Consider the following 21597-nt stretch of genomic DNA (forward strand, 5'->3'; position numbering starts at 1 on the left):
ACTTTTTCAAAACTTTTTTTCGTAAAATCGCGATAACTCGTGATGTTTATAAGCAAACCCCTTATGTCTTTATATCAAAAATTTTGTAATTGTCTGCGCTACAACTTTTTTAGAACATTGTTACACTCTAAAAAATAACCCTGCAAAGTTAGAAAAAAACACGAAATTTCAAAATGAAAAATTTTGTTCTAAATGAAAAAATGACCCTTCTGGGACAATGTAGATTCGAAAAGTACATTAAATTTCCCATAAAATGACATGTTCCAAAATTTTTTACAGTCAAGTAACGGAAAATGGGAGAATTTTTAAAACTTTTTTAGTGTTTTTTTCGATGAAAAATACGTTTTTTCGGAATTCTGAGTACGCCATCAAACCGGGCGTCTAATTTTACATAAAAGTCCCTTTGACACCAAATTTCTATCTCATCACCGTTTCAGGCTGCAAATTATTGAAAAACACCTCTTTTTTCGCATGTTTAAAAATGGAAGGGGTCGTACCGCCCCTCCGTCACGAGATATTAAAAAACGGACCTCGGATTCGTGATCAGGGACAAAAGTTACCCCTTAGGACTACTAAAAGTCAGCCAGTGCTGCTGTGTGAGTTGGCGGAGAATTACCCAGATACACAGGCCCAAATTTGTACGGAAACGCAAAGATACAAAGATGCAAAATTGCTTATTTGGACCTACGAAACCCGATGGACAACGTTTAATCCAACCTGAGCAGACGAAAACAACTCGAAAATAACATTTTTTGATATTTGAAAATACTAGGTTAATTACGTTTTATGTTATTTATATCAAGATTTGTTATTCGTAGTTATGTTTTTTTTTGTTATTGGATTGTTATTGTAATAACAGACTTATAACACTTTTAGTTATTTTTCGAACAAATCTTTGTTATTATTTTTTGTTATTTAAACAACTAATCCGATCATCCCAATAACAGTTTGAGTTATTCTTCCATAGCCAAAAATGCTTTTCCAAAGTTGTTTTGGCTTTCAACCAATATCAGACCCATAACAAATTTTGTTTTGATAACATAAACTGTTATTAAACTCTTATGCAAAAATGGATTTTTCAAGAAGATTCAATAACACTTCTGTTATATTAACAGTATTTGTTATTGAAATGACATGAATTTTGTTATTACCGTCTGCCCGGGAAATGAAAAAAAGTCCTTTATCAAAGATCAATGAAAATTGATTTGCAAAAATGTAGAGGAAGCTCTGATATAAAATGATACAGGACACAAGGAATGGTTGAACATGGTTCCTCACGAAAAAAATTACAGAACAAAAAAAAACCTAAAAATGGTTTAACTCATAACAAAATGAGTAATTTCTTTACTTTTAACTCGAAAGCAAATGTGTGACAACTACAATCACACACTCAGAGATTTCAATAGTCAATTCACTTGAATACTGCTCAGGTGATTGAGTTGACATGAACTGCTGAACGGCGATGCTTCATTCTAATGCTCATCAGAAGCTATTAGGGGAAATTCATTAGGGTGACTCATGCCCATGGTGATAATTTAGATTTTATTTTGTTGGTAATTCTAACAAGCCAAATTATGAACTTTAGTTATAATAAATTCAACTAAATTCACCGAGGGCTATAATTCCACCCACCCTAGAGTTGTGCCCATCAAACATGAGAAAAATCGCGCAAAGAGGATGGAGGAGGTCACAGATTAGCCCAAGTGTGACACATCGCGACGCGTCTGTCACTCACACTCAGTGCGCGCGCGGAAAACGTTGGCGCGGCACGCGCTCACACAGCTCGCCCTCTCTCTGTCTCGTACTATAAAATCATTGTATCTTCACGAAACTGTGCTTACTTTGCGTTAACGTCTCCAGTCGGCAAGTGCTGCTCTAAAGTTTGCTTTAAAGTTAAGGTGTAACTCAAAAGAAGTGATTTAGCATATTTTGGTGTGTTGTTTTTTTTGCGCGCGCTTTTTTTCGCCATTTTTTCCGCGTTTTTCGCATGACTTACGCCGGCGGCGGCAGGGAGTGTGTACTGCTGGAAAGTGGGGTGTGGGAAAATTGCTGCTACTCTAACTGATTGCATACAATTGGGCACACCAAGCTGGTGCAGCCAGCCGGAAAGGGAAAGAGAACGAGAGACATCACAACATCAGCAGCATTACGAGACGATTAGCGTTGGCAGTTTTTATTTTGGGGAAGAGCGCAAAATCAGTGCCAGAAGAAACTTTTTTGAAGGGGTTTGCTGCCGAAAAAAAAGTGAACGTCGAATTTATTGTGCAAACAGTCGGCAATAATTCTTTTTTGGTGCCAGTGATGAGTCAGTGAAAACAAAATAGAAAGGAGTCTGTCAAAATCAGCACAGACGCGCAGAAAAACTAATTTCCTGCACTTTTCCTTTTCTTTCCAGAGAAAGAGAGGAAAAGTGGGAAACCTGAACTGGTTGGTGGAGGGGAGGAAAATTATGTCAAAGTTTTCGATAAGATTGCGCGGTGTGCCTTTTTTGTTGTTTCTCAAAGTTTTACGTTTTCTTCGCAGTTACAGAGGAAAGTAGCAGAGTAAAGTAGCAGCGTAAAGTGAAGAAAGAATAAAAGTGTTTTGAAAGGACTCTTTGAGGAGCAGAAAAAACAAAAACGGAAAAATTTTATAAAAGTTTACGATCAGGTGTGTTTCTTTGGTGTGTTGTGCAGTTCGTGAAAAAAATCGAGCTAAAAAATGCTTTCAACGGGGTGGTTTGGAAAGGTGAGTTTATAATATGATGTTCATATAATGAAGTTTGTTTCAAAGTTGGGTTTGAAAGAGATTGCGTTGTCTCATTAACTCTTCAAAAGTTCGGGCATATGTTTGAATGGAGGTAGATCTGCAGTCAATTTAAGAACTAATTTATATTGCATTAGAATCATTTTAAAAGTTACAGCTTCAACGTAATGTTTAAAAGTTTGATTTTTTTCGTTGCATGCAAGAGAAATAGAAATCAAATTATTTCTGAATAACAAACAAAACATGGCACAATCAAATAATAATCCTTGCTTTCGCAAATCAACATATCTTTGTGTTTAGTTTTTGCATGGGTAAAAAAAACGATTCTTTTGCAATTTTAAAAATAATAAGATTTTATGAAAATAATCAAGTCCTACAAAAAAAAAAGAGTTTCCACAGTGTCACCTAATAAGCCATAACTTTTCAACTCATGATATCTTGGTTGTATTAGGGATCGTGTATTAACTACGTGGCCTTCAAATCTGAAATTTTAATGCACCCTTCTCCTCCATGTTTTTTTCTCCATACAAATTTTCAACTTTTTGTATGGAGCTTGGTTTTTTGCCAGAACCTTCTCCCTACAAAGACCACGTGGTTTATGCACGAGCCCTTGGTTCGATTTTCAATGTTTAAGTACCGTAATACGGGGTGACTTTGATAGCCGGGGTGACTTTGATAGGTTTGCGATTTTTCCGCAAAATGAAGAGTACAGTTAAAATACGTAAGGAATGGTTTAGAAACATACTGACCGTGGTAGAGAAGTGTTCAAAGTACCTCAAGAAGAACTTTTCATAAAATTTTGACAAGTTTAAAAAGTTAGTTAACTATAGTTAAGAAAATGTTGATGAAAGTCATTATTTTAAACTTCTCAAAGCGTCATGATTTTCTCAATGAACATGATTTTTAATCGAAAAACGGAATGCAGTTTCGGATTCTTTGGACAATTTCCCACTAGGAAAAGGTTAAAAAAGTTTGTAAATAATAAATAATATGTGTTTTTGAAACACAATTAAAAAAAATCTCCAAATTTATAGGCAATTTCAGTTGAACAAATTTTATGTAAAATGTGAAAACTTGTGATTCGTGCTTCGAATTCAGTATAAAATGCAATATAAATCGAAAATTTTACAAACAAAACTACTTTTAGCAAATTTCAGGCAAAATTCCGACTTTTTAACAATTTTACCTAAAATTTATATGTATTTTGCAAAAAAACATTGATTTTTATTCTTTAAAACTATATCAGCTACTTCAGTGATCTTACATTTAACGTACAAATAAAGTTTGAACATCTTAAATATGATTTTAACAAGAAAAACTATGACTATCAAAGTCACCCCGGAATTAAAACTAAGAATTTTTAACGTTACTATTTTTCTAAACACTATTGAAAAAACCTTTTTTTCCGAAATTGTGCGTAGACTTTGTGTGCTCTACCCCAGTACATGTTTTAAAAATAATAATCCTGAGAAAAACCTTACCTGTTGGAAAATATTCTGAAAACAAATTGAAATCCTATCAAAGTCACCCCGGTTTACGGTATTGATTTTATGCTCTTTTTCTTCAAAAATAGAATAAATAGAAAAAATAGACTTGCGTTTGAAATCGTTCAAAATAATTCTGTTTTGCCTTAGCGCAATTCCATGTCAAATAGGGAATCGGTTGTTAAAAAAAACAGTTTTAGTAAATGATTTATGTTTTTTTTTAGGAGAGTTGCTCCATCCTACATTTTTCGGTAGTCTTTGCGTAACATCTTAAGCTATTTCCACAAAAATTGTGAATGGAAAAAAATAGTTTAAAATAAAACATAAAATACTCCCATAAAGGTGACGTTTTGTCTTTCTTTCAGTGTATTGTTTTTCAAAAAGCCCGTCAAATTTCCTACAAGTTTTTCTTTGACAACGTTTAGATACGATGCAACGACTTTGAGATACAGCAATATAGCAATTCGGAATTACAAAAATATTCAAACCACTTACGCCCATCTCAAATGTTATTTTCGAGTGAAACTGGTGCCATATACCAAAATGGCATAAGACAAAAATAGCATAAGAGAGCACAGAGGCATCGAAATGTTGAAGTTCTACATTGAAATTCAAACCAACAGCCTCCAGGATATAGTTAGTTGAAAAGGGCTAATAAGGTTACAATTGAAAAAAAAAAGTTTTTTGAGTACATTTAATAATGACTTGTAAAAGTTTTATAACAAAACGTAATTATCTAAAAACCATTTTTTCCAAATGTATAACCCCGATAGTGCAATCTTCATTTTTGTTGCCTTTCGTTGTCCCCTAAAACTTGTTTAAATTCGAAAATATCGAAAATGTGTATTTTGGGAACTAAACTTTCAGGGATAAAAACTGAAATAAACTGTTCTTATTTTTTCTAAAAAGTTTTTATCAACACTAACAACATAAAGATGCAAAATGGCTTGATTTGCTTTTAGGCCGATTTATATAAATATTTCAAAGTTTTTGTCCCTTGATACTGGGGAGGCAAAAAAGCAATTTTTCGATACCTCGTGATCAGGGATCAAAACTACCGCTTAGGACAAAGTTTCACGTAAATCGAAGAATCGTGTGAGTTGGCGGAGGATTCCCCAATTTAGATTTCCGATACTTAGAAAACGCTACTTAATCCACTTTAAGGTGGTTTGTTCCTTCCTCTCATTGATAAAGTTATTTTTTTTTAAATAACAATATTTCCTAAACTCAACATCATTAACTCATTACATTTAATAGGGTTGTCAGATCTTCAATCCTTTGAGCGCGTTGGAAAGCTTTTTTGATTACTCATCCAACGATGGGTCGCATGATAGATCCGAACAACGTTTTCCTCAATATATTTGAGATCCGGCCTCCAAAAAAGGCATAAATATCACTTAAGTGCTTATAACTTTTGATAGGGGTGTCAGATCTTCAGTATTTTGTATTTATCGAATAGGTCTTTTGAATACTTATCTAACGATGCGTTGTATGATGGATCCGGATTTCATTTTCATCCAAATATCTGAGGTCAGGCCTAAAAAAGGTCTTTGAATGACACTCATAACATTTGATCTTCATTTTTTTTTGTGCTCGTTGGAAAGGTCTTTTGATTACCCATCCAACGTTAGGTTGCATGATAGACATCCGGACAACGTTTTCTTCAAAATAGTTGAGATCCAGCCTTCAAAAAGTGTCAAAATAACATTTAAGTGCTTATAACTTATGATAGGATTGTCTGATCTTCAATATTTTCGGTTCGTTGGAAAGGTCTTCTAATTAAAATCTTCCGGGCTTTTCTCAAAATCGTTTTTTAAGCATGACTTTTGAAGTACTTCTCTAAACTTCATAATATTAACTAGGGTCTTTTGAGACCTCAACAAGGATCAAATGCGTTTAAAACGGTCGAAATCGGTTAAGACGGTCCGGAGATAATCGATTGCATTTTTTTCGGTGCAAAGATTTACAGACATACTCACGCACAGTCATTTGCTCCGAATTTGATTCCAACCCGATATGTATACGTGAAAGTGGGTCTAGGAGGTCAAATTGAAAAGCTCATTTTCGAGTGATTTGAAAGCCTTTCCTCAATAAGGTGAGGAAGGCAAAAAGTTTTTTTCAGGGGTACTTTTCTTTCAAGAAGTATTATTTTTACAACTTAAAAATGGTACATCTTATCGAATAAAAAAAAATTAAAAAAGGAAAATGAGAATAGTGAAGTACTTTTGGATTGCAAATTTATTTTGCTCTGAAAAAAGTATTTTTAATATTTTTTTTTGTCTAGGTTTTCGATATTTTCCAAAAAAGCGATTTTTCTTTTCCAAACAATCATATTTCCCAAACCAAATTTCGCACCATCAGGTGGTTTATGAATGGACCTTATAACAAATACAAAATCGGAAATTAAAAATACATATTTTGGAAATTTTATTTTTATTGATAAACAATTAAATAATAAAAATTATATTCCGATAAGTCCTAAACATAACATACAAATATTCCATGTCAAATAGGGAATCGGTTGTACCGGACCCTCTCCGATTTCAATGAAACTTAGACATGTTATCCTGGGCCGATATAAGCCATTTTTGTGTATATGGAACCAGTTTCACTCGATAATGACATTTGAGAAGGGCGTAAGTGTTTTAAATACTTTTGTATTTTGTAATTTAAATATCGCTGTATCTCGAAACCGTTGCATCGTATCAAAAAGGAGTCAAAGACAAACTTGTAGGAAACTTGACGGGCTTTCCGAAAAAATACACTGAAAGAAAAAAATAATCACTTTTTATGAGATTTTTTGATTTTTAAGTTTAAAAGTCAAATTTGAAGGCGGGCCCACGATTTTTATTCGTTCAAAATTTTTGTGGAAATAGCCTAAGATATTACAAAATGACTCACGAAAAATGCAGGATGGAGCAACTCATCTAAAAAAAATACAAAAATCATTTACTGAAACTGTTTTTTTGAAAAGTGCTCTTTACGTCAAATTTTCCAAAAACCGAACACGAGAATCAATTCTCCATACAATTTTACATAAAAGTATCCATATTGACCATTGTCCTAAGTCCAATCGTTGAGAAGTTACAGCGGTTTTAAAAATAAAGATGTTGAAAAAATAGTTTTTTTTTTGATGGTTTTTGAAAAATTTTATAAGACAGACTTGATTTTTCATCATTGGAAATATTTTTATCGGAGAGCTCGTCCGATTTCCCATCTTTGACCACTTTTCAAAATTTATTTTTTGATGATTTAAGCTAATTTACTATCCAGGTCCACTGAAGGAACTACACTGAAAAAAAAATTATGTTTTCAGTTATGAGCAATGTAATTAGCTTATATCTGTAAGCCCATACATCAAATTGAAATTGCTCCATACAACTATTCCAACGACACCAAATCGATCAGAATATTCCTTCTCGAGCTTCAGAATTTCATACATTTAGTCCCCAAAAATGGATGCAGACTTGTATGGAAATGAGTTGAAGTTTTCGACCTGGACATGTTTGGCGTATGATGCAAAATGGCCTCTTTTGACATAGTGGAGCATGGACAAAATTTCATCCAAGTAAAAAAATAAAAAGAACTCGTGCCTTAAAATTTGCTAATTGTTACACAATGACTTTGATTACACACTTTTTACCTTTGCAAACAACATCAAACAGTGGCAAATAATGAAGAAAGGACTCATTGCTAAGTTCTTGGAAATGATCTCATTTATGCGCACCGTTACGCGGAAATGCGCTGAACTTTTATTCAGGATAAATAGAGGTAGGTCAACGAAGGGGCAAGCGGATGAATACAATTCCTGTTAATTTTGTGGGCTGGGCATTATAAAATGGAAACAACGAAAACATAACAGTGCAAAATACAAGTGGACACAAAAGTTTGTCGGCATAAGCTATGAATTAATCAAAGGTGAATGAAATGGATAAATTATAATTCACTACTTGAAACCTTGTTTGCAATAAACCTGTCGATTTAATTTAGTCACAATATGATTAAATGGTCATCAACCTAACACAATTTACACAATCTGATATAACACTCCGCTCTTCAACAGACCTTGCTGCTGGCCACGTTTCTCGGACTGGACGTAATCCACTGCCAGCAGAGAAGCACCGGCAACGACCAGGTTCACCTCTTCCGACCGGCATCATCCGAGGCAGACTCGACCGCACAGACGCATGGCGTGGCCGTAGAACCAAGCGTCCGCTCCGAGGGGGGACGAGCGTTGAGGAGCAGCTTTTATCCTGGCGCACAGAGTGAACGAAGTACGTGTTTTCTTGTTTTGCTTTTGATTTTGAACAAACGCTTTCAATCCTTTTGCTTTTGCAGTTTTCGACCTGGGCATGTTTGGCAAACCGTACTACGGTGGAAATAGGGGCTACTACCCTCAGGGAGGTGGCGCCGGATATTATCCCCAGGGCGGGTACTACCCGCAAGGTGGCGTTGGCGCCGGGGGATATTACCCTGTAAGTATGCACAACATGGTATGGCATGTGAGAGAATGCACTTTCGGTTGGCAGCTTGTCATTCTTGGACTTTTGATTGTGGTTTTTGGAGGTGGCTTGCAGCCACCCTGCTGAGAAGTGCTTTTAGTGTCATGTTCAATCCGCCGACAGCCAGCAGAGCAGGAATGTTGACAGTATACAAGCAGAGCGGTACTTGGCGAAGCATCACTAAAACGTTCTCGGAAATTACCCAACACCTTTTGCCTTTCTTACAAAAGAAAGGTTTAAGGTTTGCTTTTGGAAAAACGCTTTTCTCAGAAATTTTAAAAAAATCGTGCATGGCGGAGAATTGTCCCAGAAATAATCCTATTACGAATTTTGGCCTGAATCCCGGAACTCAAAGCCTGATTTTTTATAGCTCTTTTTCTGAAATACTTGTGCGATGTCTGTATCCGCTCTTAAGCAATTGTGTCTTCCATTATTGGAAAACCGCTCGTAAAACCCACAATTTTTTTATTTGAGATTTGTGGCCGTGGGGTCGGAGACGAACATTTTATTTTTCGATTCACAATTTTCGACCAGTAAATGTGGTCAAAGACATTTTTAGAGGTATTTTTTGGACTATTTTACTGATAACACTATCAAATTAAAAGAATTCAGCTTCAAACAAAAAGCCATTCGAAAACATGCGCCATAAACTGCTTGGGCCCAAAATTTGAAGCTTTTCCAAAATTTATTTCCAGAGATATAGCGAAATCAGTGTTTTACGTCTTATTTTTACCCAATTTTTTCCTATTAATTTTTTTGTTTTATACAGAATCATATACTGAACATCAAATTCAAAGTCCCAGCCCATTCTCGCTCGAAAGATCGACAAGTTGTCAAGTCGAAGCATAAACGCCAGCACATTTACGCTTGCGCGTTTTACGCTGCGCGTGAAAGTGTTCTTTCTGGCTTCTCATAATAGATCGACAAAGTGCAATATCGATACATATTTTTTTAAGTTTATCATAGACTAACATTAAAGACTGAGTACTAGGGTGCCCAGAATATGGGACTATTTTTCAAAACCTCGCTCCACAAGCTGAATATTGTTCCTTGACCTATTTTAGGACTCTGAGCCAAATATGAGCAGAATCGGTCAACATTTACCCATTGATACTCGGAGGTGAAGTTTGTATAGAAAAAATCGAAAAAATGTATGGAAAACCCACATTTCTTACGGTTTGGTCTGCACGGTGCGCTACTTCCATCCAAATATTCCCAAAAGTGAGATTATCATTGAAAATTTAATGCTCTACAACTTTGTAGAACATACCAAAGCTGTTAAACTCGATCCTGAAAAGTTATTAGCTATTTAAAAAAGTCATTTTTGTATTAAAAACATATTTTTCGCAAACTTTAGGCTCGGGTATCAATGGGTTAATCTCATCCAATTTCGCTCAAAATTTACCCAGATGCTTAAAATAACCCATAAAACCGATTTCCGCTTGTGGAGCAGGGGGTCATTTTTTCTGGGCACCCTACTGAGTACCCTTTATTTTTTTCTGATAATGTCAATATGTCTTTCAGGAGCGGCCGTGGCTGACTGGTTACGGTGTTTGCTTTGTAAGCGAATGGTTCTGGGTTCGATTCCCATCTGCTCCCAACGAGAAAGTTAAGAACACAGAAATTTGAAATGATGAATATGAACGAAAAACCAAAGTCGCTCGAGGCGGGGTTCGATCCCCCGTCCTTTGGATTGGTAAGCAAAAATGCTAACCACTAGGCCATGACGACTTGGTGAGCATAGACTGGAATTAGGAATACTGTTACAACCAACCCGCAACGCCTTTCGAGGTGTATCCTAGGGTTCTACCTCTCCAACTAACATTGAGTCCAAAACCTCCCTACAAACATCTATACCACTAAGGTGACGTAGGGGTCCTTGCGCACTTTAGATAGGTGTTTACTAACGATCCTTCCCAATCCCTGAGGATAGCTTGGACCCGGCCAGGACCCCCTTATGCCCTGGGCTGTATTACACACTCATCAAAAGATGAAGACATGGTATCTCCCGTGTTGGATTATTGTTCCGGATGAGGGTCTAACACAACCAGACCAAACAGAGGGATAAGCGTTGTGGAGCCTTCCGGTGGTGGGGCGTCCTCCAAATGCTAATGCTAATGCTAATGCTAATGTCAATATGTCTTTCTTAATTAGGGTAGAATAGTCATCAATGAGACACTTTTGGTTTTCAACTTTCAACGATTTTTCAAATTTTTTCATCAGCATGTCTTAATGAGCTTTTAGTTGCATTATCTTTCTTTTAATGTGTTTTATCATTGACCAAAATATGAGATCGATCCGACATCTACAGCCAGAGTTATTCAACTGTCTCATTGTAGACGCACTTGGCAGGAACAATGAGACAGCTGGGGAACAATGAGACACTCTACGAAAATCAACATTTTTCTAGCAAAACATCATGTTTTTGTATTGTTCCATTGCAGGTGACTTGCCTTGAACATTTTAGAGCAATATGGCCAACATGAAACTTTTAATAACAAAAGTTTCACTAAAAAGTATTTAAATTTAGTAAAAACCATTTATTTATGCCAAATAACTTTATATTTTTGGCTAAATGAAGTCAAAACTCAATAAATATGCCAAAAATCACTTCCAATTCATGTTTTCAAGGATTTCCCTAGATTTTGAAAAGTTTAATGTAAAAAAATCAAAGTGTCTCGTTGTTACCCATGGGCTGAAATGAGTGGGGAGCAATGAGACAGCCCTGGATTCTGGGTATATTCTAAATTTTGGCCAAATCTAATGAAAGGACATTGTAGCCCAACTTAATCCCTATGGAACGTCGAAAGACATTTGAAGAAATATTAGTTTTGGTGTAAATGGCAGCCTACGAGCGAAAAAGTATTTTTTGACCATAATTTACTTTTGCACCCCAGAATCAAACATTTATGAATTACTTTTCAAGGGAGCGTCCATAACCAAAGCCACGTATATGGCAGACGTGTATCCAGTAGACACACCTTTCCCCCAAATATGAGCCTGATTGGTTGAAACTACGACTTGTGAGAGCCATTTTATCATTGTTCCCCGTGTCTCATTGATGACTACCCTACCCTAAATATAATTAATTAAATAATGTATTTGAGTTTTAGCCTTAAAAGATTCGAAGCTTTAGGTCAAATTCTCACTGGGTGGTATCATTATGTTTCTGAAAAATTAATTGCATCAATATATTTGTCGGAGTTTCATTATTTTGTAAGAAATGCTCTATTTCACCTCTGGTGATATTAAATCGGGTTTTTGATTTGGTGTAACTTGATTTTTTGTCGAAACGGATTAGAGTGACGTGCCACAAGCTAGCAACATCCCAAAGCTTCGTTCTAGTTCTTATGAATTTAATATTTAGTTTCAAAGCATCATTTCTCAATACGCTAGCTCCCGAATCATTAGCTCCTTGCCCTGCAAGTGATATTCGACGATGAAATAATCCGCTTAAGCTACTACATCGTCGCCGTCGTGCTAACTTGTCGTACGTGCATTTTGGGCCAAATTGAGTTAAGAACGCCATTTTGTGCATCTCGCAATGCCACATCTTTTGACCTTCACAGATCCTCAAAATTCGATTTCAATCCTAAGATATTCAATGAAAACCAAAAAAGCTCCGAAAATTTTTGTCACTTTTCATATGAAAGAAGTTTCAATCTTGTCGTGCTATCTTGTCACTCCCTGAAAATTGATGTAAGTGCGACAACTGGCCAAAGGGATTTCAGGTCAGAACGCGTTTGACGCACGTACAAGTTAGACTACCGTAAACATTTGTAATTATAACTCGGGACTCCAGCAACCAACTTCAACCAAACTTCGGGACAATGCACAGAATGGTCAGCCAAACAAAACGTGTTTGTTATTGTTTACATTGCGTGCTCTCGTTTTTGTATATTCAAGGTCAAACATTAAAACGCGTTTTTCTCGGAACGTCATAATGGCGGGTGCGACAAGATAGCACGACGACGTCGACATTCACTTCACGTGAAAACACAAATCCGGCTCAAAAATCCGATAAAAAACTCGATACTACAGCCACTGGTTCTGATTTTTAACTATCTCTCGTTTTAAAACATCCTCTTCCAGAGTACCGGTGGCTACCCAGGATCATCGGGCTATTATCCGGGCACGAACTCACTCGGAGGATATCCGGGCTACGGAGGGGGTGGCTACGGCGGCAGTTACGGGGGCGGTTACGGTGGCTACGGAGGATTCGGAGGTAACGGAGGGCTGCAGTCCTACCTGGGGTACAGTGGTGGCAATTACTACGGTAATCGCAACGTAGGCTACGGCTACTACTCCGGCACGAACCCGGCCGGATTTACGAGCACCAGCCTGGTTAGCGGATATCGGGGTTACAATTGAGCGCCACCTACCTTCCAGCTTGAATCAAGTGCTTATACGTGTGCTTTTGCACTGTGATTGTATATGTGAACGTGCCCTTGTGTGTTTGTGTATGTGTAGCGTCGTAATCGTGAAACGTAATTGTGATAAATAACTTATGAAACACCGTCCTGGCAAACAAACCAAAGCAGCTTCCAGTGTATCGTCAGACTTGCGGAATCGCGTAATTTATTTCATTTGGCTAAATCCTAACTTAATAAATCGAAGAAAAAGAAATCATTGATTCCTTGAATCCTTTCCTTTGTTGTGTGCTTCATTAACGGGGGTTTTCCAGACAGAAGGAGTGGATTGAGCTTCGAGTTTTGGAGTTTTTTCGTACAGGGTTGGGAAAAATAATTTCATTATATTATAATCAATTTTAAGAAATAATATTTGATAGTGATTTAATGACTCCTCGTTTTGATAAATCATTACTGCGTCCATCCCGGGAATTCCCGGGACAAAATTCCCGGGATTTTTCCAAAACCAGGAATTCCTAAATTCCGGGATTTTTTGTATTTTGTCCCGGGAACCGGGAATTCCCGAAATTGGAAAAAAATATCAAATTTTGGTCTGGAAATTCAGGTTTTGTTGTGGAAATAAACGAACAACGATATAAAAATAAATAAAATATTAAGCATTGGGTTTTTTTTAATGTTCTATAAGCTTTTGTGTTTTCATATGTTACTGTGAAGGCAGACAAACATCAAAATACGAGCGCAACCTGTCAAAACCTGTTGCGCCACAGGCTGATGTGCACGCTTACGACAAACCACTCAATTTTTGCGCGGTGGTGCGCGGATAATAATAGGACCTATTCAAACTAGGTATCAGCATTAATTTGACTTATAAAGGAGATCCGCAAATTGCCTAGAGCTTTAAATATGTTTTATTAAATTTTATATATTTTTGAAAAGACTACGTATATTTTTGATTTTAAATTTAAAAAACAATATCATTTTAAATTATTTTTCATGAAACATTTTTGGCAAATCAAGACGAATGTATCGAATTAAGACAGCTGTTTTAGTCATTTTTTTTGCATAATGTTTTTATTTTTTTGATTGATTTCGGTTAAAACAGGAACAGAACAAAACAATTAGTACATCGATCTCCAAATTAATTGCTCTCAAATCTCCTGTACCTATTTAGACTGTAGTCCCGATTTTCCCTAGTTGGCGGTAATGACTTTAAGATAATTTGTTAAATATTTTTTATTAAAACATGAATGTCTTATACAAAATTTAACTAGTATAATTTTATATGTTGTCTTTTTATATGTTATTTTAGACATTTAAAAAGATTTTTTATGCTTTTCTTGTCATGACATATATAAAAATGTTTTTATATGAGACTTATTTAATTTGAATCACATTGGCTTAGATATTAGATATGAAACCAAAGCACAACAAAGAACAAAAAAATCTTGCAAGCTATCTAAAAACTGCTATCCTTGTTTAGATTAAAGCGTAAATTAATACCAATGAATAGCATTGAGCTTATTTTAAGCTTGAAAATCATGCAAATATAATGAAAACATAGATTTTATAACTGTTTAAAAAAATCCCGGGATTTCAAAAATACATTTCCCGTTTCCCGGGAAATTCAAAACCCGGGAAAATTGGACGCCCTATAAATCATCTTTGAGCATAACTTCATTTTATTGTTTTTTTTTAAACGTAAAAACAATTCTTTTGAACTTTTAAGTAAAAAAGTAGGATTAATAAAAATCTTATAATTCTGAAAAATAAATTAAAATTAATGGGATGGATTCCCGTGTCCCAAAAGTTTCGTCTTTTCATACTTTGTTACTGTGATTTTTTTTCTAAAGTGATTTAAAATATATTTACCTGGCTGACTTTCAATAAATAATCATTCAACATACAAAAAAGAGATAGCTTAAAAATATTCGCTGTTCGTTTTCAAACCATTCTTAACTTATCAAAAAATTAAATAAATTTTAAATAATTTATAATTAAATGTAAAATTTTAGCAAAATGATACAATGTATTATAAAATGAAGTGATCATCAGAAAGCAATGCAATTTCTGAAAACAGATTATGAGCAATTCCAGCTCAAATCAGGAATTTTTCTGGTACTTTTGTTCCCGACCCTCTCCGATTTCAATGAAACTTTTAGACATGTTATCCTAGGCCTATAAAAGCCATTTTTGTGTATATGGAGCCAGTTGCACTCGATAATGACATTTGAGAAGGGCGTAAGAGTTTTCAATATTTTTGTATTTTGTAATTTAAATATTGCTGTATCTCGAAGCCGTTGCATCGTGTCAAAAAGTGGTCAAAGACAAACTTGTAGGAAATTTGACGGGCTTTCTGAAAAAAATACACTGAAAGAAAAAAACACTCCACTTTTATGAGATTTTTTGATTTTTAAGTTTAAAAGTCAAATTTGAAGGTGAGACCACGATTTTTTTTTGTTCAAAATTTTTGTGAAAATAGCCTAAGATGTGCCAAAAAGACTCACGAAAAATGCAGGATGGAGCAACTCACCTAAAAAAATACAAAAATCATTTACTGAAACTGTTTTTTTGAAAAGTGCTCTAAACGTCAAAATTTTCAAAAACCAAATACGGGAATCGATTTTCCAGACAATTTTACATAAAAGTCTTCATATTGACCACTGTTTAAAGTCCTATCCTTGTGAAGATACAGCGGTTTTAAAAATAAAAATGTTGAAGAAATAGGTTTTTTGATGGTTTTTGGCAATTTCTATACGACCGACTTGATTTTTCAGACTCGCAAATATTTTTACCGGAAAGCTTGTCCAATTTCCCATAAGTTTGTCTTTGATCACATTTCAATTGGATGTATGGGCTTACAGATATAAGCTAATTACATTGCTGATAACTGAAAACATAATATTTTTTCAGTGTAGTATAGTAACCTGGATAGTAAATTAGCTTATATCTGTAAGCCCATACATCCAATTGAAATGTGGTCAAAGACGAACTTATGGGAAATTGGACGAGCTTTCCGGTAAAAATATTTCCGATACTGAAAAATCAAGTCAGTCGTATAGAAATTGCCAAAAACCATCAAAAAACCTATTTTTCAACATTTTTATTTTTAAAACCGCTGTAACTTCACAAGGATTGGACTTAGGACAGTAGTCAATATGAAGACTTTTATGTAAAATTGTCTGGAAAATCGATTCTCGTATTTGGTTTTTGAAAATTTTGACGTTTAGAGCACTTTTCAAAAAAACAGTTTCAGTAAATGATTTTTGTATTTTTTAGGTGAGTTGCTCCATCCTGCATATTTCGTGAGTCTTTTTGTAACATCTTAGCCTATTTTCACAAAAATTTTGAACGGAAAAAAATCGTGGGCTCACCTTCAAATTTGACTTTTATACTTAAAAATCAAAAAATCTCATAAAAGTGGAGTGTTTTTTTCTTTCAGTGTATTTTTTTCAGAAAGCCCGTCAAATTTCCTACAAGTTTGTCTTTGACCACTTTTTGATACGATGCAACGGCTTCGAGATACAGCAATATTTAAATTATGAAATACAAAAATATTGAAAACACTTACGCCCTTCTCAAATGTCATTATCGAGTGAAACTGGCTCCATATACACAAAAATGGCTTATATATGCCTAGGATAACATGTCTACAAAGTTTCATTGAAATCGGAGAGGGTCCGGTACAACCGATTCCCTATTTGACATGGAATTGCTCTTATTTACTGCCAATTCATGTTCAAAATTTTTGAAAACTACCTTATGCTTATAATTTCCAAGTCGTTAATAACGCAAATATGGACATAAATTTGATTTTAACAATCTCATTATTTTTTGTTCGTATAAAAAATAATGAACTTTTAAACTTTACCGATGTATTTTTATTTAATAATAAAAACCAAAAAGTTTGGTTTTGAAAGACAAAATTTCCAAAAGTATTGTTTCAAAACTCAATTATTTTTCATAGTTCTGTCTTTGCTTACACATCAGGAACTGGTGAATTTTCATCGGGTTCATATAGAGGGTGACGAGCGGGAATTCCCGGGAAAAATTTCCCGGGAAATCGACCATTTTTGGACTTCTCGATTCCCGGGAAATTCGGTCGAGACTCCCGGGAAATTTTAAACTTATAAATTTTGAAGCAAAATTATATAAACTAATCAAGAAGTATTTGAAAAATTCAAAATTGTTTTGTAACATTGGGTGTTTAATGTTCTATGTTCAAATTCAAATTAACCAATGGTTCTCTAATCTTCCTATTCATATATATTTTTTTTATTTTTAAATTTTAACTTGTCAAAAAATCCAATAACTATAATTTAGAGAAGCCAAAAAATGTGGACCCCAAAATTTACCTTAAAACATACTCTGCAGTTACACCCCAGAAATGAAATTCAATGTTTTCTTTTTTATAAATCCAGAGTGTTTATAGGACGTTATGAAAAAAACTCTAGAAATATTATTTTTATTTATTATTTCTAAGAGGTAAAAGCTTTTTCAAGATAAGTTCAAATTCCATATCTTCTCTCGAGCATAGCAATTGTCTTTTTTTTTTCTAGGTACCTAAGTTAATTTTCAAGGTAATTTCTTTTTTTTATGTCAAAGCGATGTCAATTTATGTTTCACGTCAACCTCAATATTACATTATATTTTGGGAAAAAAAAAACTCTGGAGCGGTAATCTTTGTAAAGTTAAGGTTCGCCAATTGTGAATACTCCGGTTTTCCTGATAACTGTAAATATATCTTCAATTTAAATTTACAGTTGACCTTAAAAAAGATAAAAAAAAGTTTAAATTGTTATTTTGAGTCGTTATTTATCATATTGCAAAAATCTCGATACTGGGAAATTATATATTAGCTATGTTTTTACTTCACAAAAATTTAATAATAAGAAGTTCATGGAACAAGTTTGTGCAACATTTGAAAAGTCACTCATTGCGAATTATGATTGGTAAACATTTTAAAACAATTGTAGTAAACTATATAGTTCCTCAAAATTTTGAGGATACTTAAGAGCGAGTCCACGAGCAAAGCATACCCATCTCGCATCGACATCAGCAATCTGCCTGAAATTTTCAGGGGTTGTTTGTACATATAAAACTAGCATCTGGCCAAAATATGAGCACTCTAGGTCAACGGGAAGTGGGGCAAATCGGGACACAAAGTTTAAAGGTTTAAAAACGTCAAAAGCTTAAAAAGGCTATAACTCAGGAAAAATTCAATTTAATTTCAAAATTCAAAATGCATCTGAAAGGGCTTAAAAAATGCAACAAAATGCAGGGTAGAGCATCCCAATTGGTTAAATCTAAAGGGAGTTATTGGCATTTTAGTGAAAAAATAGCATAATTTTCAAACTCAAATAAAAAAGTGTTCCATCCAGATATCAACTCGGTTCGACCTGCAGCTTGTAGGGGACATCTGGGACTACCATCCGAGACTGAGAACGCTTTGGGTAAGGCAGTAAAACGTATTAAATAGATACTTTTACTTTTAGTGAATTTTTTGGTTGTACATTTTTGCTCGGGGACCCCTTAGATCAAATTTTCCGGTGGTAATTTTATCATATTTGTGTTCCTGAGACAATTTCACAATAGAAACATGCATAAAAATGTTTATTTTCATCCATTTTAACCCTCTTAAAAATAAAAGTTTAAAAAAGTTAAGAAGCTGCTTTTTTCTGGTGTCATCTAGTATCCTTGGAAACGAACTTGATTTTAAATAACTGTGAATATAAGTTTTTTTTTGAACTTTTAATTTTTAAAGGGTTAAAATGGATGAAAATAAACATTTTTATGCATTTTTCTATTGTGAAATTGTCTCAGGAACACGAATATGATAAAATTATCATCGGAAAATTTGATCTAAGGGGTCCCCCGAGCAAAAATGTACAACCAAAAAATTCACTAAAAGTAAAAGTATCTATTAAATACGTTTAACTGCCTTACCCAAAGCGTTCTCAGTCTCGGATGGTAGTCCCAGATGTCCCCTACAAGCTGCAGGTCGAACCGAGTTGATATCTGGATGGAAGACTTTTTTATTTGAGTTTGAAAATAATGCTATTTTTTCACTAAAATGCCAATAACTCCCTTCAGATTCAACCAATTGGGATGCTCTACCCTGCATTTTGTTGCATTTTTTAAGCCCTTTCAGATGCATTTTGAATTTTGAAATTAAATTGAATTTTGCCTGAGTTATAGCCTTTTTGAGCTTTTGACGTTTTTAAACCTTCAAACTTTGTGTCCCGATTTGCCCCACTTCCCGTTGACCTAGAGTGCTCATATTTTGGCCAGATGCTAGTTTTATATGTACAAACAACCCCTGAAAATTTCTGACAGATTGGTGAGGTCCAAACGACGTCCCATACAAAGGGGTATGCCCTGTTCGTGGACTCGCTCTTAATTTAACGAATAAATAATGAATTTAATACTTTTCTTTTTGAATTTTGCCACTATTGGCATAGTAAAAAAAAACTCCCGGGTCCCGGGAATTCCCGGGAAATGGACAAATTCAACTCTCGATTCCCGGGAAATTGAAAATCTCGAGAATCGTCACCCTCTAGGTTCATATTTTTACTCGTTTTTTAAGGAAAAATGCTCAAAAAGAGGTTATATTCAACCAATCACCAAAACTATCTAAAATTCAACTTTTTTGCTGTGTAGAAGAAATTTATATTAATAATTTAAAAAACCTCTTCGTCACATAACTACTCATGTCAAAAAGATCGCTGAATTTCACTAATAGTAATCAAAAAAAAAATAATTTCCCCAAAAACATGTACAATCGATGACTCGATACTTTGCGTATTCAGTAAACAATGAATATTGTTTGATTTTTTAGTTTTATTCAGACAGAGCACTCTTCGGCCTTTTTACAAAGTGTGAATACTTGGACTGCACAACTAAACAGACGTAACACTCTAGGAAGAGCGAAATATTCTCATGAATTTATAGTTTATTTTGAAATGTTGTGATAGTACTATAACTGTTACTATCTTTGAAGCATTTAGTGATACTTTTTGATCCAATTATTTGAAAAAAAAGTCTTGAAGGTAGAAAACACTTTGAAAAATTATCCCGGAATGATTGTTTCAATAAAATTTGATAACTTCAAAGATTCTGTATTAAAACGTTGAGCTACTCTATTTTTTTTAAGAATATTAGATCAACTACAATCGAATGATTTAAAACTGATTTTTCCCTATCCCTAGTTGTCTGCAGCCATTATAGGTAATTCGGTTATGCTGTTTTCCCGATAATGGCAGTTATCGGTTTTTGGATTGTCGGCACATACTCACTTAATCTCGGCGGGAAAGTTTCTAGCTGAGATGAAAAAATCTCGGCGTTGCAGAAAACTTCTTGATTGATTCTTTGAAGTGTTGTTAAAAGTGAGGATTCCATTTTAGTAATTGAATGCTTCGTTTTTTCTTTTTATTTTATTTCATTTTTATGAAATCATAAATGTCTAATTAACTTGTCTAACTTGTTTTATGCGCTTTTGCATGATGAGAGTTTCAGAAAGTGCGCAGAGTTTTTTTTGTGTTCCCTTGAATTTAACGCGTGCTTTGTGTTCGATTTGATACCAAAACGTAACTGAACAAAGGAAATACAAGTATAAAATGCGACAGAAAAAAAGGATCAAGAGAAGTAAAGTTTCAAATCATCCAATCATCATCAAAATGAATAGTGTTTTTCTTAACAGAAGTCGGTTGAACTGTTTTGTATGTCAGGTTGAAAATTAAAATGTTTTGTTTTCAAATTTATTTCATCAATCATTTTTACGTTTTAAAGTGTCTGTTTTTCGCGTCCGTAGCAAATGTATGTAAAAACTTGGTTTTGTACGCAATTTGCACCTTTCTTTTTTTTCAAAAAATATCTATTCTACCTTAAAACTGTTTATCTTTTCAGGCATGAGTCCCTATTATTAAGTGAACTGTGAAGAACTTTTTTTTTATGCTGTTTATTCATTGGAATCATAACGTTGGAATAAATTTTCACTAAAAAGAAAGAAAAAAAAAGGGTTTGTTTATGTTATGATTATTCTTCGAAACATTCTGCCAATATTAGTTGTACATTGCTATCGAGCTCTGTTTTTTTTTCAGCACTAAAGTTGATTCAATCTACTTCACTATTTCAATAGAATATCAGTTCGTGACGTCGAATGATACCTTTGTCCCATTCCACACTGTACCTGGGCGGCTAGTTTGGATTGAACCCAGCCGATGGTCAATATTCCCATATCAATTATTACAACAGGGCAGTGGCATGAGGGGGCTTTGTGTTCGCATATCATAGATTGTATTGGTCACGATGGTGGTGGTGGTGACGGTTCTCGCTTCTCTTATTGGTTTGTCATCACTCACCCGGCGGGACAGGACTTGCTTCGAAAGGACGAGTGTGTGTTTTCGAGGTGTGTTATTGCAAGTGCTGTGTCGTTCGAGTATAAAGTAATAGGAGGTTAGGGGAAGCTGGCGCTTGAAATGAATACGTCGTCCTGCAAAT

General features: G+C 34.7%; 1 protein-coding gene across 2 annotated transcripts; it reads left to right on the forward strand.

Annotated features, from left to right (window-relative positions):
* The first annotated feature begins 1809 nt into the window (after positions 1-1809).
* On the forward strand, positions 1810-21108 carry LOC120428609 (uncharacterized). 2 transcript variants are annotated; one of them, XM_039593636.2, is made up of 6 exons: positions 1810-1932; positions 2524-2727; positions 8293-8503; positions 8568-8704; positions 12824-12956; positions 21004-21108. In XM_039593636.2, the coding sequence occupies exons 2-6, from the start codon at positions 2701-2703 to the stop codon at positions 21021-21023; spliced, it is 528 nt and encodes a 175-aa protein (XP_039449570.1). In that variant the 5' UTR covers positions 1810-1932; positions 2524-2700; the 3' UTR covers positions 21024-21108. The 2 variants fall into 2 exon arrangements, with proteins under 2 accessions (XP_039449570.1, XP_039449568.1); XM_039593634.1 differs by lacking the exon at positions 21004-21108 and having other exon boundaries at positions 12824-13357.
* The last annotated feature ends 489 nt before the right edge of the window (positions 21109-21597 follow it).

This window comes from Culex pipiens, chromosome 2 (assembly GCF_016801865.2).
Source record: "Culex pipiens pallens isolate TS chromosome 2, TS_CPP_V2, whole genome shotgun sequence".
NCBI lineage: Eukaryota > Metazoa > Arthropoda > Insecta > Diptera > Culicidae > Culex > Culex pipiens.

Bases quoted from the DNA above. Each gene is read 5' to 3' on its own strand.
- LOC120428609 (XM_039593634.1), top strand. From the start codon at position 2,701: ATGCTTTCAACGGGGTGGTTTGGAAAG. The intron at 8,504-8,567 runs GTACGTGTTTTC...TTGCTTTTGCAG, and splicing joins TGGCGCACAGAGTGAACGAA to TTTTCGACCTGGGCATGTTT. The intron at 8,705-12,823 runs GTAAGTATGCAC...ATCCTCTTCCAG, and splicing joins GCGCCGGGGGATATTACCCT to AGTACCGGTGGCTACCCAGG.